The sequence below is a fragment of the Salmo trutta genome, chromosome 4, assembly GCF_901001165.1.
Source record: "Salmo trutta chromosome 4, fSalTru1.1, whole genome shotgun sequence".
Classification (NCBI taxonomy): domain Eukaryota; kingdom Metazoa; phylum Chordata; class Actinopteri; order Salmoniformes; family Salmonidae; genus Salmo; species Salmo trutta.
Genome location: NC_042960.1, coordinates 24,824,331 through 24,846,188, shown reverse-complemented (window position 1 = coordinate 24,846,188; position 21,858 = coordinate 24,824,331). Strand labels below are relative to the sequence as shown.

Here is a 21,858-nt window from a genome sequence, read left to right as displayed (position 1 = left end):
CGGCTGAGGCATGACGTGGGGTGGGAGCCTGCCGAGCCAAACAAGGCGCGGAAACCTCTCGAGCCAGCTAAGGTGTGGAAGCCCGAAGAGCCAGCTGAGGCACCCCTGGTTCCTTCGGCACCGGCCCCGGACCCAACGTCACCAACCAAAAAACAAAACTCCCTGATGCTTCAATTTGTGGTGTCAACATTCTGTAAGAACAGACGCTGAGAGACAAGAAGCAAGTACAGGGAGTGAACATTTAATAAACACGGACATGAAACAGAACACAGACAGCGTCTGGACATGGAAAAACAAAACAACAATAATGCTGACACGGGGAACAAACTGAGGAACAGACAGATATAGAAGTCAACAAAGTGAAGGAGTCCAGGTGAGTCCAATATTGCGCTGATGCGCGTAATGATGGTGACAGGGGTGCGTAACGATGGGCAGGAAGAGCGGGAGCAGGCGTGACACTAACATGTATTGACTCAGGGGTGTGAATACTTATGTCAATTTGATATTTCTGTATTTCATTTTCAATACATTTGCAAACATTTCTAAAAACATGTTTTCACTTTGTCATTATGGGGCATTGTGTGTAGATGGTGAGATTAAAAAAAATACTTAATCCATTCTGAATTCAGGCTGTAACACAACAAAATGTTGAATAAGTCAAGGGGCATGAATACTTTCTGAAGGCACTGTAAATACTGAATACTATATATGCTGAATTTAAATATATAAAATCATATATAGATTAAAAACATACTCGTTATCACATCAAGTAGATGTCCAAGTTATTTTTTGGGACTAGTTGTTCATATCAGAAATATTTCAGTTTTCAATGCAAAAGGTTTGTCAGTTTAAATTGAAGTTTAAATAAAGTGATCCCTCCCTCCCAAACTGGTGTGTATAATGTGACAAGAAAGAGGAGAAAACTCTCAGGTTTGGTCACACACCACAGAGCGTCAATCCCCAAAAATGTGCATAGTAAAATTATTACTGATTTGAAGTGATTCAACCCCCCAACCCTTTTCATAAGTAAAAAATTACAATTCCTACACTATGTGCATGACAGACAGATTTACACTTCAAATAACTTTGTCGTTCTCCCCTTGTAGTGAGAAGCTCTGCTGAACATGAATAATTAAAAACATATATCAGGTACACCCACTAATGAGAAGAAATCTCTTTCAAAACCTCAGATACTGTAGCTACAGTGCATAACAACAAATCAACAGTGAAGTACTGACCAGCGAGTTCAGTAGAAAAATATAAAAATAAACATCATTGCTGATGAAATATTCAAAAATGTTATCTTTGTTTTTTTTTTAAATCATACCAATGCATCACTACTGATTCTCTGAAACGATCCCTTAGTGTCCTATAGAGAGAGGCCTCCCTATCACCCTTGCCCAAGGATGTACATGTAGTGGTAAATAAGTTGGGATAAAGCTGAACACTGGTCAAAATGACAGATGGTGAGTGAAGTAAACATTAATGCAAACAATAATAACGTAATAGGTACTATTTACAAAATAAAAAGGTGAATAAACGGTATTCACTAGGGATGCACGATATATCGGTGAACATATCGGAATCGGCAGAAATTAGCTAAAAATGGCAACATCGGTATCGGCCCGATGTCTAGTTTAACGCCGATGTGAAAAACCAATGTCAAAGCTGACGTGCATATCTATATAATGTACATACATGACGTAATGACGCCACAGAAAACTTTTCACTACACCTGCAACACAGCATTCCTAACCTAGACCACAATGTCTGCTGTGTGGATCGAGCAGTCAACAAGTCGAGCAGTCATTTGAAAGAGTAAGAAAATTTCAGCGAGACAACTCAAAGGCAAAATCCATTAACGCCAAGATAATGGGATTCATTGCCCTTGACAATCAACCCTTCTCTATTGTGGGTGATGTTGGCTTTCGCGACTGATCAAGCACCAGTACACACTAACGTTACCAAGTGCGCTATTGTCCAGATGTTGCCCTACCGGAGTTACACAGTAATACACACTGCTATTAGCTTCACGACATACTATGGAACGCGTTTGGGTCTTTGCGTGTCAAAAAAGACACATATCAAATAGCACAATTTGAAATAAACGCTTCATTTGACATGTCAAATAACACAGTTCTATTAGAGAATGTTGTGTGTTCTGAATTTGCACGTGCAAGCCAAGCGCCACCACTACTATCAGTAGCACTGTCAAAGCTGTACAAAAAAGTCTGCAAACAAGCAAATACTGGCCACGAACGATGTGTTTACCATACCGCGTTGGTAATAAAGCATTATTTGTTACACCACAACTTCTGGGGTAGCTAGCTTTAGCTTGGTACCAAGCTAGCACCAATACAACCAGCCTGAAAACAATGACCAGTAGAAACTGCAGTCCTTTTCCCTATTCTTAGCAATGATTTAGGAATCCTTGTGAGTAAGTATTAGCTAGCCACAATAAGGATTAGCACACAATAGTGGAATTTGCGTTTTGCCCTCAAAATAAAAGTACCTCTTTGAAAGTGATGCAGAAGGTTCCAATTGGTGGAAACATGCCATATTAAGACTAGATAATGGTAAACAAGGTTGGAATGTGAAGCAATCTAATGGGGTATCAATCTACTCGGTGACACCCACAGAACACAACTGCGAAGAGTTTACACAAATATTAGCATTGTAGCTCTTATCGCGGGACTGTGACTGTGTGAAATCACCTCCCCAGTCAGCCTATTGTGTGTATTGACATTCATATTGCACTGTACAGCTTTACCTAAGGATTGGGGATCAATGAAATGGGGTAACAGTCTACTCAATACCCAAGATATTTTTTCCCAACGTCCTACTCAGAGTTATCAGACTCCAAAACATCCAAGCAGTATTGCTTTATCTCTGGAATAGTGTTCAATACACATAGGTTGACAATAAATGTGGCTCAATTCACAGTTGTTTCAGAGTCCCGCAACAAGAGCTACGATGCTAATGTTCTCTGGGTGTCACTGAGTAGACTGATACCCCATGTCATTGATCCACAATCCATAGGTAAAACTGTACAGTGAAATAAGTATGCCCCCAATGCAATTCTAAAGTATAATACATCCAGTGTGATTTCAACAGATTTTTGTCAAATTAACAAATTATTGTCGTTTGTTGATTTTATATAACAACATTCCAACCTCGTTTAGCATGGCCTATTCAATTATGGCATAATTCTACTATTTGTAAGCATTTGCATCACTGTCAATTACATACTTTTATTTTGAAGGCTAACCGCAAAGTCCACTATTGTTGCTAATCCTTATTGTGGCTAGCTTCACATAGATGGGTCCAAACACCATTAATCAAATAAGAAGTGTCTTATAAATTAGGGTTTAATGAACAACGAAACAGCACAAGTAAGTGAAAGAAATAGGTTTTGATTATGTTTTACTGGTAATGGGGACATAGGTAAATGCCAACAAAATAACTTTTTGGTCAGTGTGGTGTGTGTGTGTGTGTAACCTTTATTTAACTAGGCAAGTCAGTTAATAACAAATTCTTATTTTAAATGACGGCCAACCCGGACGACGCTGGGCCAATTGTGCGCCGCCCTATGGGACTCCCAACCACGGCCGGAGGTGATACAGCCTGGATTCGGTATCGGCCAAAAATGTAATATCGGTGCATCACTAGTATTCACGCAACTCCCTGCCCTTTCCCTTTAAAATAGGTCCAGATGTACGAAGAGGTTAATGGAAAAAGGCATCTAAACAGCAGGTAGAATCCAAAAAAGACAAAGGCAAATGCACTCACCTCCTGGGCTTGAGCTTTCTGCTTCATCTTCTCCTGGCTCCTGGTCATGTTCATGTCCATCCCAGCAGTGGGTCCAGGACTCAGGCCCAGGGAGGGAGCCGAGCCCACTGACCCATCAGAGAGAACCGGGTCGGTGCTGGACAGGGAGTCTGTCCTTAGCAAGGAGTCCGAGGGAGACATAGAGGGAATAGGCAGCTTGATCTGAGAGATATAAAAGAAGGGATGGAGAAGAGTGATGGGTGTAGGGAAAAGAGGAAAAGAGACAGAAGGACAGAAGGAGGAATGAGGGTATTTGGGGAATGGCGAGGGGAAAAGAAAGGGATAGTTGAAGTGAGGGGTATAGGGATAGAGGAAGAGAAAATGCAGAGAGAAAGAGTTAGTGGGGTAAGAGAGGAAATAACACAACTGATAATTTACAGTGCTTTCAGAAAGGATTCACACCCCTTGACTTTTTCCACATTTTGTTGTGTTACAGGCTGAATTTAAAATGGATTAAATTGAGATGTTGTGTCACTGGCCTACACACAATACCCCATAATGTCCAAGTGGAATGAATTAGTTTACATATTAATAAAAAAATGTAAGCTGAAATGTCTTGAGTCAATAAATATTCAATCCCTTTATTATGGCAAGCCTAAATAAGTTCAGGAGTGAAAATGTGCTTAACAAGTCTCACAAGTCACATAATAAGTTGCATGGACACAACACATCACTGAGTACCACTCTTCATATTTTCAAGCATGGTGGTGGCTGCATCATGTTATGAGTATGTTTGTCATCAGCAAGGACTAGGAGTTTTTTGGGGTATAAAAAAAGCACAGAGGAAAACCTGGTTCAGTCTGCTTTCCAACAGACACTGGGAGACAAATTCACCTTTCAGCAGGACAAAAACCTAAAACACAAGGCCAAATATTCCCTGGAGTTGCTTACCAAGCCGACATTGAATGTTCCTGAGTGGCCTAGTTACAGTTTTGACTTAAATAGGCTTGAAAATCTATGGCAAGACTTGAAAATGGCTGTCTAGAAATGATCAACAATCAACTTGACAGAGCTTGAAGAATTTTTAAAAGAATAATGTGCAAATATTGTACAAGCCAGGTGTGCAAAGCTCTTAAAAGACTTTCCCAGAAAGACTCACAGCTGTAATCGTTGCCAAAGATGATTCTAACATGTATGGACTCAGGGGTGTGAACACCTATGTCTGTATTCATGTCTGTATTTCATTTTCAATACATTTGCTAAGATTTCTAAAAACATGTTTTCAGTTTGTCATAATAGGGTATTGTCTGTAGATGGGTGAGAAAAAAATATTTAATCCATTTTGAATTCAGGCTGTAACACAACAAAATGTAGAATAAGTCAGGGGTATGAATACTTTCTGAAGGCACTGTATGCTTTATGGAGTCCATACAACTCGCTATCTAAACATGATATCACTCTGCTCATGTCTCCCTTACCTTGATAGGCTTGAAAGTTTTATGGTGCTGTGGATGCTGTGCTTGTTGTTGTTGATGAAGGTGTTGTAGGTGCTGCTGCTGTTGCTGCTGTTGATGTTGTAGATTTTGCTGCGGTTGGAGGTGATGGTGTTGGTGCTGCTGTTGTTGAAAGTGCTGTTGTTGGTGGAACTGCTGTTGTTGTTGCTGATATTGGAGGTCGGGTACTTTGTTCATGTCTCGGTGCATCTCGATCATCCCTTCCTCCTTCCTGCCACGCCCCCTACCCCGCCCACGACCCCTGCGGGTCTCCCCGCCTACATTTCCCATCAGCCCCCTACAGTAGGGCGGCTCCGGGAGCGGGCGGATGCGAGGGCGCCCTCTGGGCCGAGGTGGCCCTTCACGTTTGGGTTTGGTTGGTTTCCTGCCCCTCTTCTTGGGCCCATCATGGGGTAGAAGCTGGGGAGGGGGGCCAAGGGAGGGGTAGCCGGATGGGTGGCAGAAGTCCAGGTCACCCATCAGAGGGCTGAGGGAGCCCATCCCCGAGGCCCCTCCTCCTCCGGCCTTCCTGCAGCTGGACACCAGGTCGGGGAGGAGGTCAGGGAGCCGCCGGCTGTTCAGGCGGATGTCAGCGGGAACATCAGCCTTGTCCTCGTCGCCCTCGAACTCGTACTCCTGGGCGTAGTTCTTCTTGGCCTGCGGCTGCGGGTCGCGGCGCTGCTTTAGCAGGTGGAAGGAGCTGGTCTTCAGCAGCTTCTTGGGTCGGGAGGAGCAGAAGATGGGCGACGTCAGCCCGGCCAGACCAGAACCTCCCCCCACGCCCGTACCCCCAATCATCTTGTTGGCGGAGCCGTCCCCAGGAACTCCCTCTGGACCCCCCAAGCCAAGGCTTGGGGTCTGGGACTGGATGAGGCCGAGCTGCTCTGTGTTCACAGTGGAGGGGAGCTCATGGGTTTTCAGGGAGTCCAGGTCCAGATGCATGGTGCTGTTTTCTGTTTCCGTGAGGCCGTGGCAGTACCCGTAACCATGGTCGCCATGGTGACCCATCACATCATACACACCTCCTCCATCACTGGTCTTGACTTCCTCCATGCTGTCTGGTCCCTGTCCACGTGCCTCAGACATACCTTCCTGGACCCCTTGGCCTGCCCCAGGACCCCCGCCGCAGCTTGACTTGGAGTAGTCGTCAGAGCAGAACATATCCTCCATGCCGGGGAAGAAGGAGCGATCCTCATCCTGTAAGAGGGAGTCTGGGAAACAGATGGAGGTCAGAGGCACAAACCTGTGCTGCTGCTGCTGGCCTTGGTTCTGTCCCGCTTTCCCCACGGGGCTCACAGTGTCAAACTGGTGCTCTTTGAGCTGGTCCAACTGGGATTGGCAGAGCTGGGGCTCCTGGTCCCTCTGATGGGGCGGAGGCTGCTGCTGCTGGGGCCCTGCGTTGGTCGCCAGGTGGTGGGAGTGGTGGTGGGCATGGGTGTGCGGGAGGGGGTGATGTGGGTGGGTCTGCTGTTGGTGATGGACGTGGGGGTGGTGTGGGTTGAGATGGTGTAGGTGGGAGGGTGTGGTTATGCCCAGGTCTGGCTCGGAGAGGAAGTTGTGAAGCTTGGAGGCAGTTTGTTGGGAGTGGTGATGAGACGGCAGCCTGTGCTGCTGCTGTTGTTGTCTGTGTCCGTCACTACTGCCCCCATCTCCTCCCCCCACCCCACTTCTATCCGCGGCCCCTACACTGTCTCTGCTGTTGGCCCGAGACAGGGTGCGCTCCAGCATGTCCAGTGGAGAAACCGAGTTCTGACTGGCTTGGCTCTGGCCGTAGTGGGCCTCCATAGCCTGGGACTGGAGTTGGAGCTGCAGCTGGGATTGAGACTGGGGCTGGGGATCCACCCCCGCTTGTCCCCCAGACTCTGCCTCTCCACCTGCCCCCATCATGGCCTGCTGACTCATGGAGTGCTGCTGCTGCTGAGAAGCAGCTTGCTGGGTGTCCATCTTGTTACGGGTAGTGTGGGACAGAACAGACTGGAGCATGTGGGCAGAGGGAGGCTGCTGGGGCTGGTTTGGGGGGGAGTCCATGAGGGAAAGGGAGGACTGGGGCTGTCGGGGCTGCTGCTGCAGTTCGGGTGTCTTCCGCAGGTATGGCAGCTCGGACGGGTCGGGAGGCTTTTTGAGCTCCATGTGAGGGTGGACGTGGGAGTGGGGGTGGGCATGTTGAGAGTGCTGGGTGTGTTGGGGATGTGAGGGGGCCTGCGAGGGATGGTGGGGGTGCTGGGAGTGAGGGTGTTGGGAGTAAGGGTCGCCCCTGCCGTATTGCACCACTGAGCCGAGGGAGTCGTGTTGCTGCGGATAGGGCACGTGAGGGTTGGGATGTGAGAGGGAGTCTGCCCCCCCTCTTCCTCCGCTGGCCCCTGCTCCAGACAGCCCTTGTTCGTTCTTGGCCTGCTGCTGCTGTTTCTTCAGAGACATCTCCAGCTGGCTCTCCAGGCCACCTCCGCTGACGTTACCTGCAGTATCGGGGACCATGCTGTTGGTGGCGCTGTTGGTGCGGATGACGCTCTGGAGGTGGTAGCGCTCCTCAGAGGCCTTGTTCAGGTCATAGGCCAGAACTTTGCCCCCATCCCTGGCCTGAGGGACGGACTGCGGCGGCTGCTGCTGGGGGTGGTGCTGGGACGGGTGGGACGCAGGGCTCTGGGAATGCAGCAAGTGCTGGATCAGGAAGTCATCGTCATCCTCCTCGTCTTGAGAGCGCTCTACTCCCAGCATGTCAGTGTCTGGCTTGGGCTTGGGGGGCGTGGGGTGGTAGGACTGAGGCTGGGGGCCTCGGGTGTCGGGGTATCCCTGCGGAGAGGACAGAAAAGCAGGGGAGAGGACGGAGGAGAGGTATTTGTTTCCCCCGGGGGACTGGGCAGGTCGGGTGGGAGCAGGAGAGTGCAGCCCAGGTCGAATTATGCTGGAGGGAGAAGGGCTGGAGTCAGGGAGGTGGTATGAGCTGCCTCCTCCAGCTCCACTGCTACCACCTGATCCTGCACCCCCAACTCCTGATCCACCTCCACCAGCCCCGGACCCTGCCCCGCTGCCGGCTGACCCTCCACCCCCTCCAGACCCCAGGAGGGCAGGGGAGTGCCTTGAGCCACCATACCCCAACGAGGGACTGCCTGCTCCCCCAAGGGAGGTAGGCAGCGAGCCGTATCCTGAGTCCGTCCCGTAGACCACCTCGGCAGAGAAGGAGCGGCCTCCTGGCCCTAGTCCTCCATACCCTTTCCCAGAACTCCCAGGGCCAGAGGTCAGGTCCTGGGGGGAGCTGAAGCCCCCATAGGGCTGGTGGGAGGGGAGGTGTGAGGGAGGGGGCTGGCTGGGGGAGTAGGACTGCTGCTGGGGAGGTGTCTGTCCAGGGAGGCCTGCAGTGGGCTTGACGGGGGCCACAGGGGAACCATATGCTGACAGGCAGGGTTTAGGAGGAGGCTGCTGGGCCGGGGCAGAGGAGACTGGAGGGGGAGGGGGCACCGACTGAGTTGGGGGCTGCTGTCTGGAGGGGGCCGACGAAGAGCTGGAGGAAGGGTTAGGGTTGGAGTTTGAGGAGGATGAGGAGGTGGAGGAGGCTGAGGGTGGGGTGTGGGGGGTTCGGGACGACGAGGAGCCCGAGGAGGAGTAGCCACTACTGGAGCTGGAGTTCTTAGCCCCTTTCCCTAGAACTCCACCTGACCCTGACGAGGAGGCGGCTGAGGAGGTGTACGGGGTCTGGATGATGGGGCGGTACACTTGGTCTGAACGGGGGGAGGGCTTGGGGTCTGCTGAAGGGCTCTGCTCCCCCAGCGGACTGCAGGACACCCCTCCATGCCGGTGGTGGGAAATCTGCTGGTACCCCGATGCCCCACAGCTGAGGTAGTGCTGCAGGGGATGGGGGGCTGAGGAGGAGAGCTGCGACTGAGCCGGAGAGGAGCGCTGGTAGTGCTTGATCACGCTGTCCTGCCGGGGGATGGCCCTTTCCTGGGGTGGCGGGGGGGCGGGTGATGATGAGAACACAGAGGCGTTGTACAACTGGGAGGACTGGTCCTGGAGCTGGGAGGACAGCAGGTTAAACTGTGGAGGGGGTAGGTGGCGGCCTGACGAGGAGGATGTTTGCGGCGGGCCTGTGGGGTCCTGCGACCCTCGGTAGGCGGCGCCCTGCGAGGAGAGTAAGCGGTCGAAGCCCAGGCTGGACTGGGAGGGTGTCTTGATGTGCAGCAGGGGATCGTGGGGGGACAGGAGGCCGTTGGACGTGGGGCTGAAGGTGGGGGAGTCCTGGAGGGAGAGCGAGGCGCCAGGGAAGGACCGCCCGGAAAAGGAGGCTGGGTGCTGGTAGGCCGAGAGGGAGGAGGAGGGGAAGGAGCCAGACCCAATGAAGAGCTCTGGCTGAGTGTGCATCGCTATGAGAAATGGAGATAGAGAGAAAGACAAGTAACAGAGATTATTAGAAATGTGCTGCTGTCCTTCATAACACTTAGAAAATGATGAACACAACTCAGTTGTACTTGAGCATTACTCATGGCTGGCTCCTGCACTCACTAGTCTGCCAGGAGGGTGTTCGGAACTGGGAGAGGAGAGAGGAGGCTGAGGGGGGTGGCTGCCGACCCTGGGACTCTAGTGCTGAAATCAAGTTCATGACAGATGGGTCTGGACCAGAGGGACTGGCATGGTGTAGCCCAGTATCAAACAGCCCAGATAAGCCTGAAGGACATAGACACAAAAGCATTTACTCAACCACCCACATTTTTCTGTTTAAAGTGACTCATCTAAACAAAAGTCTAATCTAAACAAAAACACTTTGATAGAGAGAAAAATACACACGCTTCCTGACTGTGTGTATAGGATAGGACAATATTGTACTGTAATAACAGGTATACTAACATTCTATTTGACAACCTTTTGGCATCATGCAGAGACCTCAATTTTACATTTGAATCAAGGTTAATATTAGCCCGGCCCCTCACCTAGACTCCGCCCAGCCCCCCATGCCCCGCCCTGTCCAGAGCTGCCAGGATGGTGATTGGTTGCGTAGCCCTGCAGAGGGTGGGGTGTGCCATAAGCCTGGCGATGGAGCAGCTCTGAGTCCGGATGGGAGGACCTAGAACTCCCATACACCAGGCTGAGGAAAGAAGGGAGAAAGGGGAGAAAAATGAATCATTCATTAATGAAAAGATGCATTATTCTTCTATATCGGGGTTATCTAAATCCTGGTATCGAGTTCTGCAGTACAGCTGTTTTTCTTTGGTAGATAATTGATTGATTAATGTAGCCTAATTGATTGGCCAGAGAGTCCACTCACTTAGTGTCTCAGGTCTGAATCAGTCTCTGATTACAGGGTGAATGTATGTAATGTTGTCTCATAGTCCTTCAATCAATCAATCATGAAAACCAGAAGTGCTGCAGACTTGATACATCCAAATTGGGATACTCATGTTGTTTACCAGGGGTATTCAAATCTTACTCTACGAAGTCCAGAGTACTGCTGGTTTTATTTTCAACCTGATTGCACCGACCTGATGTCCCAGGTCTAAATCAGTCCCTGATTACTAGGAGAAAAGCAGTAAAACTGACTTTGAGGTCAAAATCTGAATTTGAGGGTTGCATACGAATAGTGAGGCAAGAGAAGTATTGTGCGTACAGGATATTACTGATAACCCATCATCATCAATTAGGCCTAGATACGGCTACTTTCTTGAAAGCTTACAGCATTTTCCATAACACCTCCTGTTATCAAATAACAAATAAATAGTTCATTTCTCAACCAAAATAACTGTAAACATCCAAGAAAATGGTGATGGCATGGCAAATGGAAAAATGTCTAAAGTGTCCTTCCATTAGTAGTAGTGTGAAGGAATCAGCAAATGCAAGGTTCTCTACGCCGACTTCAGATAAAATCCTGTTCTAACCACAAAGCCTCAACAACAACAATGCATTCTGGTCCCGGCTGACACTGTCTCCCAGGCTTTGGTGATGGATTACCTTTCTAATCTACCTATACTCTCTTGTAGAGTTGTTTACTTGGGTATACTCCATACTGTATAAGGGCAATATCGCTCTTTCCAGCCCACACCATATAAAATCTGAGCCAGTCTTGCACTTTACACAGGGTAACCTAACACTCAAAATAAGGTATTGTTCATCAATATCAGCCTCTGAATAGAACTGGGAGCAACATTCAAATGAAAGTCTGAATGAAAAGAAAGATTTTTAACAATCACCCCCACTTCCAATCACTTACTTGCACAAAGGAGAAAAACAACACCCAAACATAGAGACAGTGTCCCAAATGGCCTGGTCAAAAGTATGTCGTTATGTAGGAATAGGGTGCCATTTGGGATGCATAGGGTGCCATTTGGGATGCAACCAGTCTCAGAGAACAGAAAATCTCCACAGAGTCAAGAAATCAAAGGTTGGGCATGGTCATGAAGTCACCACACTACAGTGCAGTGTAGTCTCTACATTTAAATTATATTCTTTCCTTCATTCATTAATGTGGAATACACTCAAAACTATTATGCATAAAGAAAGTATTATTAACTGTTAACTTTTAACGTCCTGTGGTTCTATTTTTGAACTGCCCGATAACCATGGCCTCTAATCAATTAGATTTGCTCGCCTCCTGCGTCCTCTCCTTTTGAAAAAGGTCAAAGGTAATTGAGGATTGGCGGCGAGGAGTGGGAAAGTGGATGAAAATGGCTTGTATGAAATGAGACTCTCCTTCTCCAATCGCGCGTCATCAGGCAAATTAAGTTTACAGGGTGGAATCCCAAATTAAATGTATAAACTGATCAAAAACGATTACGCCAGTGCACGACCTTTTATAGATAAAAGGATAAGTAGCATATTGTTTTTAAATGTTTGCATGCTTTTCTCCATCGATAAAACAATAGCTGATTCAAAGGGGGTGTGATTTCAAAACTCTTCCGTGAAGGATTCAGGTAGGATACACTTCACAAGTTACGCTTCCTCTCCAAAATGAGGCCATCAAATCAAATCAAATTTTATTGGTCACATACACATGCTTAGCAGACGTTATTGCGAGTGTAGCGAAATGCTTATGGGGGGAGGACTGTCTTCTGTTTGCCTGCAAGCGAATTTACACACTCTTCGACCACTCATCGGTTTCCGGGTCACGGAGGAGAGAGGACGGAGGATGGTATTTTGCTCAAACGTGAAAACCGCTATATCACCCTTTGGTTCTCTTCAGTGTAATGTGATGTTTATTGGCCACCACTCTGTCACCAATCAACCAATCGTGTGACTGTGGCTAACCACCTTAGCTGATTAGAAATGCTGTTCCCCAGACATGCATAGACAGCTAGCAGCAGAGGCGAGTGGTTATGGCTGGACAACAAAGTGGTGAGGCAAGACCCATAGTGGTTTTATTGATAAAAGTGTGGTGGTGACTGTCTGAGTGTGTCGGACGCTGACGCCTCCTTCTCCGCAGCGCTAAGTTTAACCACGGCTCGGTTAGCGTACGCCACTCTCTGACTCAGGAATAAAAGTGTGTGTGTGTGTGTGTGTGTGTGTGTGGGGGGGGGGTTTAATCTTTCTCTGAATATGACCCATCAGTGTGTTCAGTATTCTTGAATTTGACATCCATATATTCTATTGAAATCTTCATAATATGTTAACAATATAAATAATTATGGCTAAATGCTAAAATATCAAACTGAACCCTAATCCCTAAATGTGGATTTCTATGTTTAAGAAACTGGTTCCATTGAAATGAATTGTTCTATAACTAGACACTATATACTGGAACCAGATGCAGTCAGGTTCAGTACTTCGACTTTCCCAGAATATATGTAAATTGAGAATTCAATGTGCTAAGCAAATGAATCAATAGTATGTATTTAGTTGAGTGCTATATTCTCTTGTACTGCTCAGATTCATTTTTCAAATGAGCGCACAACCTCTCCACCTCTTCCCAATCTTTTCTCTCCCCTTCTACAGACTTCTCTTATGACTGCTCACTCACCCTCCTATCCTTATCACTCTTCTCTCTCCATCATCTCCTCTCCTCCTCCTTCAACCGGTCATCTTCTCTCCACTCCTCCCTACATCTCCTCCCCTCTCTTCCAAATTCAACCATTCCTTCTTTCTTTTCTCCTCTCCTCCACCCTCACTACATCTCTTCTCCCACACCCTCCCCTTCTCTCCAACTCTCTGTCAGTCCGTATAACCATGATGGAGTGAGCTGCAGTCCTCAAGATTGTGAAAGAGGGGATACATAAAGGAGGGGGAGCTATTAATCCTTCATTAAGACTGCTTTCGCAATCAACCACAGTTCATTTCACCCTGCCGTTCTGTCCGGGCTGTTGTATGATGATAATAGGCTCACTAGTTTAATACACTAGACATGTGTCTTCTACAGACATGTCTGGTACTAGTAAGAGCTGGTAAGAGCTTGGTATGGAGATTCTGAGCTAAACAAATGTATTATTGCTATTGTTAGTTGAGTGCAGCAGAGGGCATTGTTTTGGAACTCTGCTGTAGTTACAATACAATATAATTCAGACTACCAATGGGCTAGACTACCAAAATGTTGTCAAGGCTACCTGCAAGCATGTACATGTATGATACCACAATAGGTGTAACCAACCAGTCTCATATAATCAATTAACTGATTAAATGACTCATACAAGTAATTAACATATTCAAATATGTATTGTACATTAAAATAAAGGTTTCTATAAATGTATTCACTTCAATCAATATGGCTGAAGAGAAAATATTTTGTAACTGTCATCCAATGTTGGTTAGGTTCATTACCCTAGAACAGTAGTAGAACAGTAAAGTAGTAGTAGTTTCTGTTCCTTTACCTTTTGCAAAAAAAAGGCAGCCAGCCAATCCCACATTAGGGAGCATGAGGTCATCATAAGAACACCAGGACTACATCAATCTGCATGTGGGCTTGGAGATGCCCTTGACTCTGGGATTCAGCCATAAAAAAAACAGCTGGCTAGGCTAGAACAGCTGACCAGTGTTATATATATATATATATATATATGATTATTATTTTGGGGCCTAAATACTCCTTGGTTCATCAAAGATACAACATTGTATGTAGCCTACTACTGTATTTTATGTATGTAAACACTGTCAGTTACCAAGGTTACATACAGTCGTCTATACTGCATAAGCAATTACTATAGATTTTAATTTGTTTGTGCAGGGATTCAATCATTTACATATTTGAGGAACCAATGAGTATTCAGACCCAAAATAAAAAATATGGTAAAACTTTATAAGGACAATATAATAAGTGGCACTACCAGTGAATGACACTGTAATAGAGGGCACAATATTGGGCTTTATGACTTGCAGCAATTGAGCAATTACTCCATGCACACGCTCAGTCAGAATGCAACATTTGCCCGTGGGACTAATACTTGAGAGGTATCTCCCTTACTACCATTATGCAATGGTATTGTGCTTATATTACATTTTATCGCCAACCTGGAATTTCACAGTATCTGCGTTTGAAAAATAAATTATCCAAATAAACGGGTGTTTACTGCGAGCTACACTGTTGCTACATGAAACGTACGTTCTGTAGCAAGATTGATTTGGTTGTCCCGGCGACGACTGGTAATGTGCGTAGCCGGGTAGCCTTTGAAATGTAAGTAGGCCCCAATTCATTAAAACACAGAGACTAGGCATTTTAAGAAACAAACTGTGAAACATTGTAACATTTCGTTATATTAATGTTCTTACAGTATATCATTCCCGTTTTAATTCATGCGTTAACGGAAATGAAACATTATTGAGATATTTTACCAGTACGCCCGTAAGCTTAGCTAACGCGTTAATGTTAGCTAGCTAACGTTCGGTGGTTAGAGTTAGCCAACTGTCTCTCAATACCGCATAACATGATTTAGCTAGATGGATAGCGAGTTCTAGCAAACATCACACAAGCCATCGTTTTAGCTAATGGCATATGTTGGTGTTTATGATCGATTCTTATGTTTTTACTTTATTGCCAAAGACCTGCAGCATTGAGTCAATATGCCGAATCATTTAACTTGAATTGAACAACTAACGTTAGCTACCTTTAAGCTAGCTAACTTTACCCCAAAATGGCTAGCTAGTAGAGGTTTTTCTTGCATGAATAAAAATGCACTTTGTGCCAAAAAAAAGTAATACACCTATCATTGCACCTGTTAATAATACGCCTATCACGTAAACTTGAGACTGAAGTTATACAGTTATTATACACGGTGTACCGTTACCAATTTATCGAAGTTTCCATCAATACAATTGCTAGGCTTAAATCTATCTAGGGGTTATCCCAACAGAAAAAGATTTGCACTAATAACCATGCTGCAACTGCTGCTGCTTTAATAATGGGATGTAATGTACTCGTGCTTACAGAGTGAGTTAATTAAAATACCTTACAATTCACTGGTATAGTAGCTGTCACTAGATGATCACTGATATTAGCTAAGTTATGTAAAGTGTTTACTCTAATTGTTTGATGATAGCTACATATCGTGATTTGATTTAGCCTTCACTCATCCTAAAGTGTATTACCGAGAATGTGAGACGGGGAAAAGCAACCCTGCAGCACCACCATTTCTAGCATAAAGGCCATTTCATTTGTAGACAGTGTGCTAGCTACAGTAAACTGCCGACAGTAGCCTAGCTACAAACATTGCATGTTGCATCGTCAAATACATTTGGTTTGTATAGCTAATTAGCACCAACCATTGCTTTGTAAACATATTACGCAATCAATGCATTTGTAAAGACAACCCAGTATGCATTCATATAATTATTGAATATTGTGAAAAATGCAAATGCACTCGGCAAATATCATTAAATTATGTTTGTTCCATTTCTGATTATACACTAGCCAGCTAAAGCTAGCTATATCCTCCCAAGTCCAACCCATCCCCCCTCTTTTCGCCCCTCTCCCCCCTCGTTTTTTATGTCTCGGTCTACCTTCCGTATCACGCATTAACTCTCAATCGCGTTCCTTGCATTTTCAAGACCCCCCACCCATCTTGCTAATGACAATACTGATAGCCTTGCTAGAGCCTACCTGGCGCTTGCAAACAATGTAATCTATATATATGAACGGAACGATAGAGGGAGCACGGATTGCATTGCCTCTATCGGCATGGGCATTGTTACAGCAAGCCAAGCATATGTATGCATCCTATGTATGAGGGCGCACATGTACGGGTACAAATGCTTACCTTGCCTTGGCCGATCTCTCGTAACTCCATCCCGTACCAGCGCCCAAATCACCGAACCCTGTACCAGGATAATTTCTTTCCATTAAAGAAAAGACGAGGGATGAAGATGGAGAGATAGTGAGGGGGTAGGGGAGGGAGGAGATGTCTTAAATTCTCGCACGCTATCTCTCCCTGTATCCTTTTTTCCCCTCTGCTCAGTGTCTGTTTATTTCTCCCGATTAACTAGCAAGTCCTCAAGACTGCGACCAGCACGGAGGGGGAGAGGAATGGAGGGGAGGAGAAGGAGGAGGGGGATATGGAGGATAAAGAGAGAGGAGGAGGGGGTGGATGGGGGGGTCACACCAACCACCACCACAAAAATCCGGTTTCTTCCTTCCCTCCCCTCTTCAGCCCGCTCTATATATTTCAATGTCTATTGTCCTTCTAGGCACAACCAGCGATTCAGCTGATGCTAGCGCGTAGTCTAAACCAGTCTGTGCAAATCAAAATATTTGGTGCCCATTTATCACTCTTGACTGAAGCACGCTCTCTTACCATCCCCAGTCCCCTACGTTGTTGAAGTGTTGCATTTCTAAAATATTTGGAATATATATATATATATAAAAGGGGGCGATTCTATTATAGCAACAGTGTCTATTGTTTATATTTTGGCTTGCCAGTTCCCTCTCCAAAATGCATTTACACACACCCCCTTCCCAATATTGGTAGCCTAGGCAGCCGATAGTGGGCGCTAGATCTGCACTATTGTCTAGGATTGATGTTCCCAGACGATAATACACTCGTATCCCCGTGGTTGCCTGACGAATCAAACTGAATTACTTGGCTGCTCTATGTTCGCATCATACTCCACTCGGAGACTGCCAGGGGTGTTGTACAAAACAAAGTAATCAGTGATTGGATAATCTCTAACCGGCTCAGATGGCCCGCCTACCCAACCAATCAGATGAGGGAGTGTGACGACCAAATATCTAAATGCACAACGTCACTCAAATTCATAACATTGAGAAAGGACAAAAGTTTTGGGCAAAAGGGTAAATTGTCTTTTTTAAATGTATTTTTATTTTCAGTTGGTAAAGCATGGTGTTTGCAACGCCAGGGTTGTGGGTTCGATTCCCACGGGGGACCAGTACGGGGGAAAAATGTATGAAATGTATGCATTCACTAATGTAAGTCGCTCTGGATAAGAGCGTCTGCTAAATGACTAAAATGTAAAAATGTAAATGTATTCCATTCCAAGCACAGAGAAGTTATTCTATTTTTATTTTTTATTTAACTAGGCAAATTCTTATTTACAATGACGGCCTACCCCCGGCCAAACCCGCTGGGCCAATTGTGCGCAGCCCTATGGGACTCCCAATCACGGCCGTTTGTGATACAGCCTGGATCACAACCGATTTAATGGAGCAATGTTGTTAGTTTCCCTACAAGCATTTCATTCTAATAGTAATATATCATATTCTTGACCTTCAACAGATACACAGCCTTTGGCAGGAAAAAAACTCAGTTGGGAGAGTAAAAGTCTCCCAACTTGAAGTTGTGAGCACAAAGACGTATGAATTCCACCAGGGGAAAGACAGACAAACAAACGCAAAAGATAAATATGCTGCAGAAATTAACATGAAAGCAGTAAGTTCAAAGACCGATCACTGTAATTTATACCATACACTTTTACATCATTCATTTCATTTTAATCATGTTAAAGTACCAACCAACAATGGAATGCATAAAATGTAAGATGGGGCTTTAAATGCATGTCCTATGGCACTTATTGCAAGAGTATGTAATGATGAGTACCATGTTATCTGTAATGTGTATATAAAACTGTATTCCTATCGTACAGTATATGGAAGAAAATATATGTAAAATTAATATACAATTTAAAAAACAAGGTTACTTTTGTCCTCCAAAGAGGGGGGTGGATGGGCCAATAAAATAAATAAAGGGTATGTACAGTGCCTTTAGAAAGTATTCACTCCTCTTGACTTTTTCCATATTTTGTTGTGTTTCAGCATGAATTGAAAATGGTTTACATGTAGATGTTGTGTCACTGGCCTACACACAATACCTCATAATGTCAAAGTAGAATTATGATTTTAATTTATTTTAATTGTACTAATTAATTAATAATGAAAAGCCGAAATGTCTTGAGTCAATAAGTATTCAACCCCTTTGTTATGGCAAGTCTAAATAAGCTCAGGAGTGAAAATGTGCCTAACAAGTAACATAATAAGTTGCATGGGCTCACGCTGTATGCAATAATAGTGTTTAACATCATTTTTGAATGACTACCTCATCTCTGTACCACACACACACAATTATCTGTAAGGTCACTCAGTCGAGCAGTGAATTTCAAACACAAATTCAACCACAAAGACCAGGGAGGTTTTCCAAAGCCTCACAAAGAAGGGCACCTGTTAGTAGATGGGTAAAAATAATAGTCAAGGGGTATAAATACTTTCTGAAGGCACTGTAAGTGGGGTTAGGGTGGTGAGTTTCCCTTACACTGTAAAGAGCTTTGGATGTCTAAAAAAGTGCCATGTACAGTGGGAAGAAAAAGTATGTGAACCCTTTAGAGTTACCTGGGGTGGCAGGTAGACTAGTGGTTGGAGTGTTGGGCCAGTAACTGAAAGGTTGCTAGATCGAATCCCTGAGCTGACAAGGTAAAAATATGTTGTTCTGCCCCTGAACAAGGGAGCTAACCCACTATTCCTAGGCTGTCATTGTAAATAAGAATTTGTTCTTAACTGACTTGCCTAGTTAAATAAAAAAAATACCTGGATTTCTGCTTAAATTGGTCATAAAATGTTATCTGATCTTCATCTAAGTCACAACAATAGACAAACACAATCTGCTTAAAACGAATAACACAAACAATTATAATTGTTCAATGTCTTTATTGAACACACCGTGTAAACATTCACAGTGCAAGTTGGAAAAAGTATGTGAACCCTTGGATTTAATAACAGCAATAACCTAAAATGTTTTCTGTAGTTGCGGATCAGACCTGCACAACGGTCAGGAGGAATTTTGGACCATTCCTCTTTACAAAACTGTTTCAGTTCGACAATATTCTTGGGATGTCTGGTGTGTCTGGTTGTTGTCCTGTTGCATAACCTAACTTCTGTTTAGCTTCAATTGGCGGACAGATAGCCTTACATTCTCCTGCAAAATGTCTTGATAAACTTGGGAATTCATTTTTCAGTCGATGATAGCAAGCAAGCTGTTCAGGCCCTGAGGCAGCAAAGCAGCCCCAAACCATGATGCTCCCCCTACAATAGTTTACAGTTGGGATGAGGTTTTGATGTTGGTGTGCTGTGCCTTTTTTTCTCCACACATAGTGTTGTGTGTTCCTTCCAAACAACACAACTTTAGTTTAATCTGTCCACAGAATATTTTGCCAGTAGCGCTGTGGAACATCCAGGTGCTCTTTTGCGAACTTCAGACGTGCAGCAATGTTTTTTTTTGGACAGCAGTGGCTTCTTCCATGGTGTCCTCCCATGAACACCATTCTTGTTTAGTGTTTTATGTATTGTAGACTCATCAACAGAGATGTTATCATCTTCCAGAGATTTCTGTAACCTTTTGCTGACACTCTAGTACTCTTCTTAACCTCATTGAGCATTCTACGATGTGCTCGTGCAGTCATCTTTGCAGGATGGCCACTCCTAGGGAGAGTAGCAACAGTGTTGAAATTTCTCCATTTATAAAAAAATTTGTGAGTGTTTTTTATGGGGCAGGGCAGCTATTATCAAAATCTCCAACCTCATCTCATTGATTCGACTCCAGGTTAGTTGACTCCCGACTCAAAATAGCTTTTGGAGAAGACATTAGCCTAGGGGTTCACATACTTTTTCCAACCTACACTGTGAATGTTTAAATTATGTATTCAATATACAGGATACAGGGAGACAATAATTTGTGTGTTTTTAGTTTAAGCACACTGTGTTTGTCTACTGTTGTGACAGATGAAGATCAGATTAAATTTTGTCAAATTTATGCAGAAATCCAGGTAATTCCAAAGGGTTCACATACTTTTTTTTGCCACTGTAAGTCCAATTAATCATGATTATTATTAAATGTTTTGCCATCTTCCATAACTTTGTACAGAAACAGATACAAAATACCAAAAGGTGTACTGTTAAGTTAAATAAACGACTATAGTATGTTCATAGGTGCCAAATAAAGTAACAGGGCTGAAGTTGATCTTAAATCACCCAAAAATAAACACATTTAAAATGAAAACAATTATGTGAACATTTCTATGAAACTACGTTTTACTTGTGGATTTTGAAAATAAAATCAAGGTGTCAATTTGTCTACATGCCACTTTAAAAACAATGCAGATATTGGAGTAAACCTATTTTGGGTTAAGACAAGTAACTGAGTTTGAAAAAGACACCCAATAAATAAAGAAACCATTGATGGATAACGTGATAAAATGGTGCCGCGTTCAATTGCTAGTCGGAACTAGGAAACTCTGAAATTTCCGACTTGATGATTCGTTGAATACGGCACGTGTTTAACTCCAACCATTTAGCAAGTCGGAAATGTCAGTTTCCTAGTTCCGACTACTACATGAACGCGGTATAAATACATGTCTCTCGTCTGCCCCTGCAAGCCGGTCAGCATACGCGTCATCACACTCCCTAATCTGATTGGTCTTTTCCCACGAATCGTAAACCGGCATACGCGTCCATCACACTCCCTCATCTGATTGGTTAAGTAGGCGGGCCTTCTAACTTCGACGACTACAATTTCGTACCGCACTTCAAAATATATTTGCTTGCGTTCTTTTGTAAAAACCAATTATAAATAGACCAAAGAGAATTGAAGAGAGGTCTCGCGGCCGTACTAGAATCTTGATGTTTGGTTTCACGTATTTTTCTTCTGAAGACGCCATTTTTGAGAGCGGCTCCCTCGCTCCCCATTCACTCACTTTTTCTCCCTCTCCAGTGCGCACACACACACGCACTTGCTAAAAAACAATTTATGCTTGATCTGGAGTGTGGTCGGAGGTTTCGTATGGCGGATGTGACGCAATTTCCGAGCAATCGGAGGAATGCAGAGGCCAAATCATGCTCTGTATCGCATCGCCGTGCGCCTCTCAAATTGTTTAACAAAGCGGAGGACTCTGTATAGTTCCGCATTGACATGATTGGTTGACGGTATGTGGGGGTGGGAGGTCCACTATAAACACCATCTCAACTTCCTTGACAAAGTCCTTCACGATAGTTCGGCTAAGCACAATATGTCTGCGCAGTAAATGCTTTACAGCCACCTCAGATGCAGATTGACCATGTAAAGCATTTAGTCATATACACAGAGACCGTTCTCTGACAGAAGACAGTGTAGCACAGGCCAATTCTCATCCAGGGAGAAAAAGGGTACATTTGGGAGCAATGCAAGAGAAATTTCATTTTGAAGAGTGCCGATAT

General features: G+C 44.9%; 1 protein-coding gene across 1 annotated transcript in view; it reads right to left on the bottom strand.

Moving 5' to 3' along the window:
* The window catches only part of LOC115191627 (proline-rich protein 12), a 44,123-nt gene extending 27,420 nt beyond the window's left edge, over positions 1-16,703 (bottom strand). The window contains exons 1-5 of the mRNA XM_029749414.1: positions 16,424-16,703; positions 10,184-10,338; positions 9,759-9,920; positions 5,247-9,619; positions 3,790-3,990 (exon numbers count right to left, since the gene is read on the bottom strand). Of these exons, the coding sequence (XP_029605274.1) occupies positions 3,790-3,990; positions 5,247-9,619; positions 9,759-9,920; positions 10,184-10,338; positions 16,424-16,506 (4,974 nt within the window). The 5' untranslated portion in view covers positions 16,507-16,703. The remainder of the gene's footprint in view (positions 1-3,789; positions 3,991-5,246; positions 9,620-9,758; positions 9,921-10,183; positions 10,339-16,423) is intronic.
* Between the last annotated feature and the right edge of the window lie 5,155 nt (positions 16,704-21,858).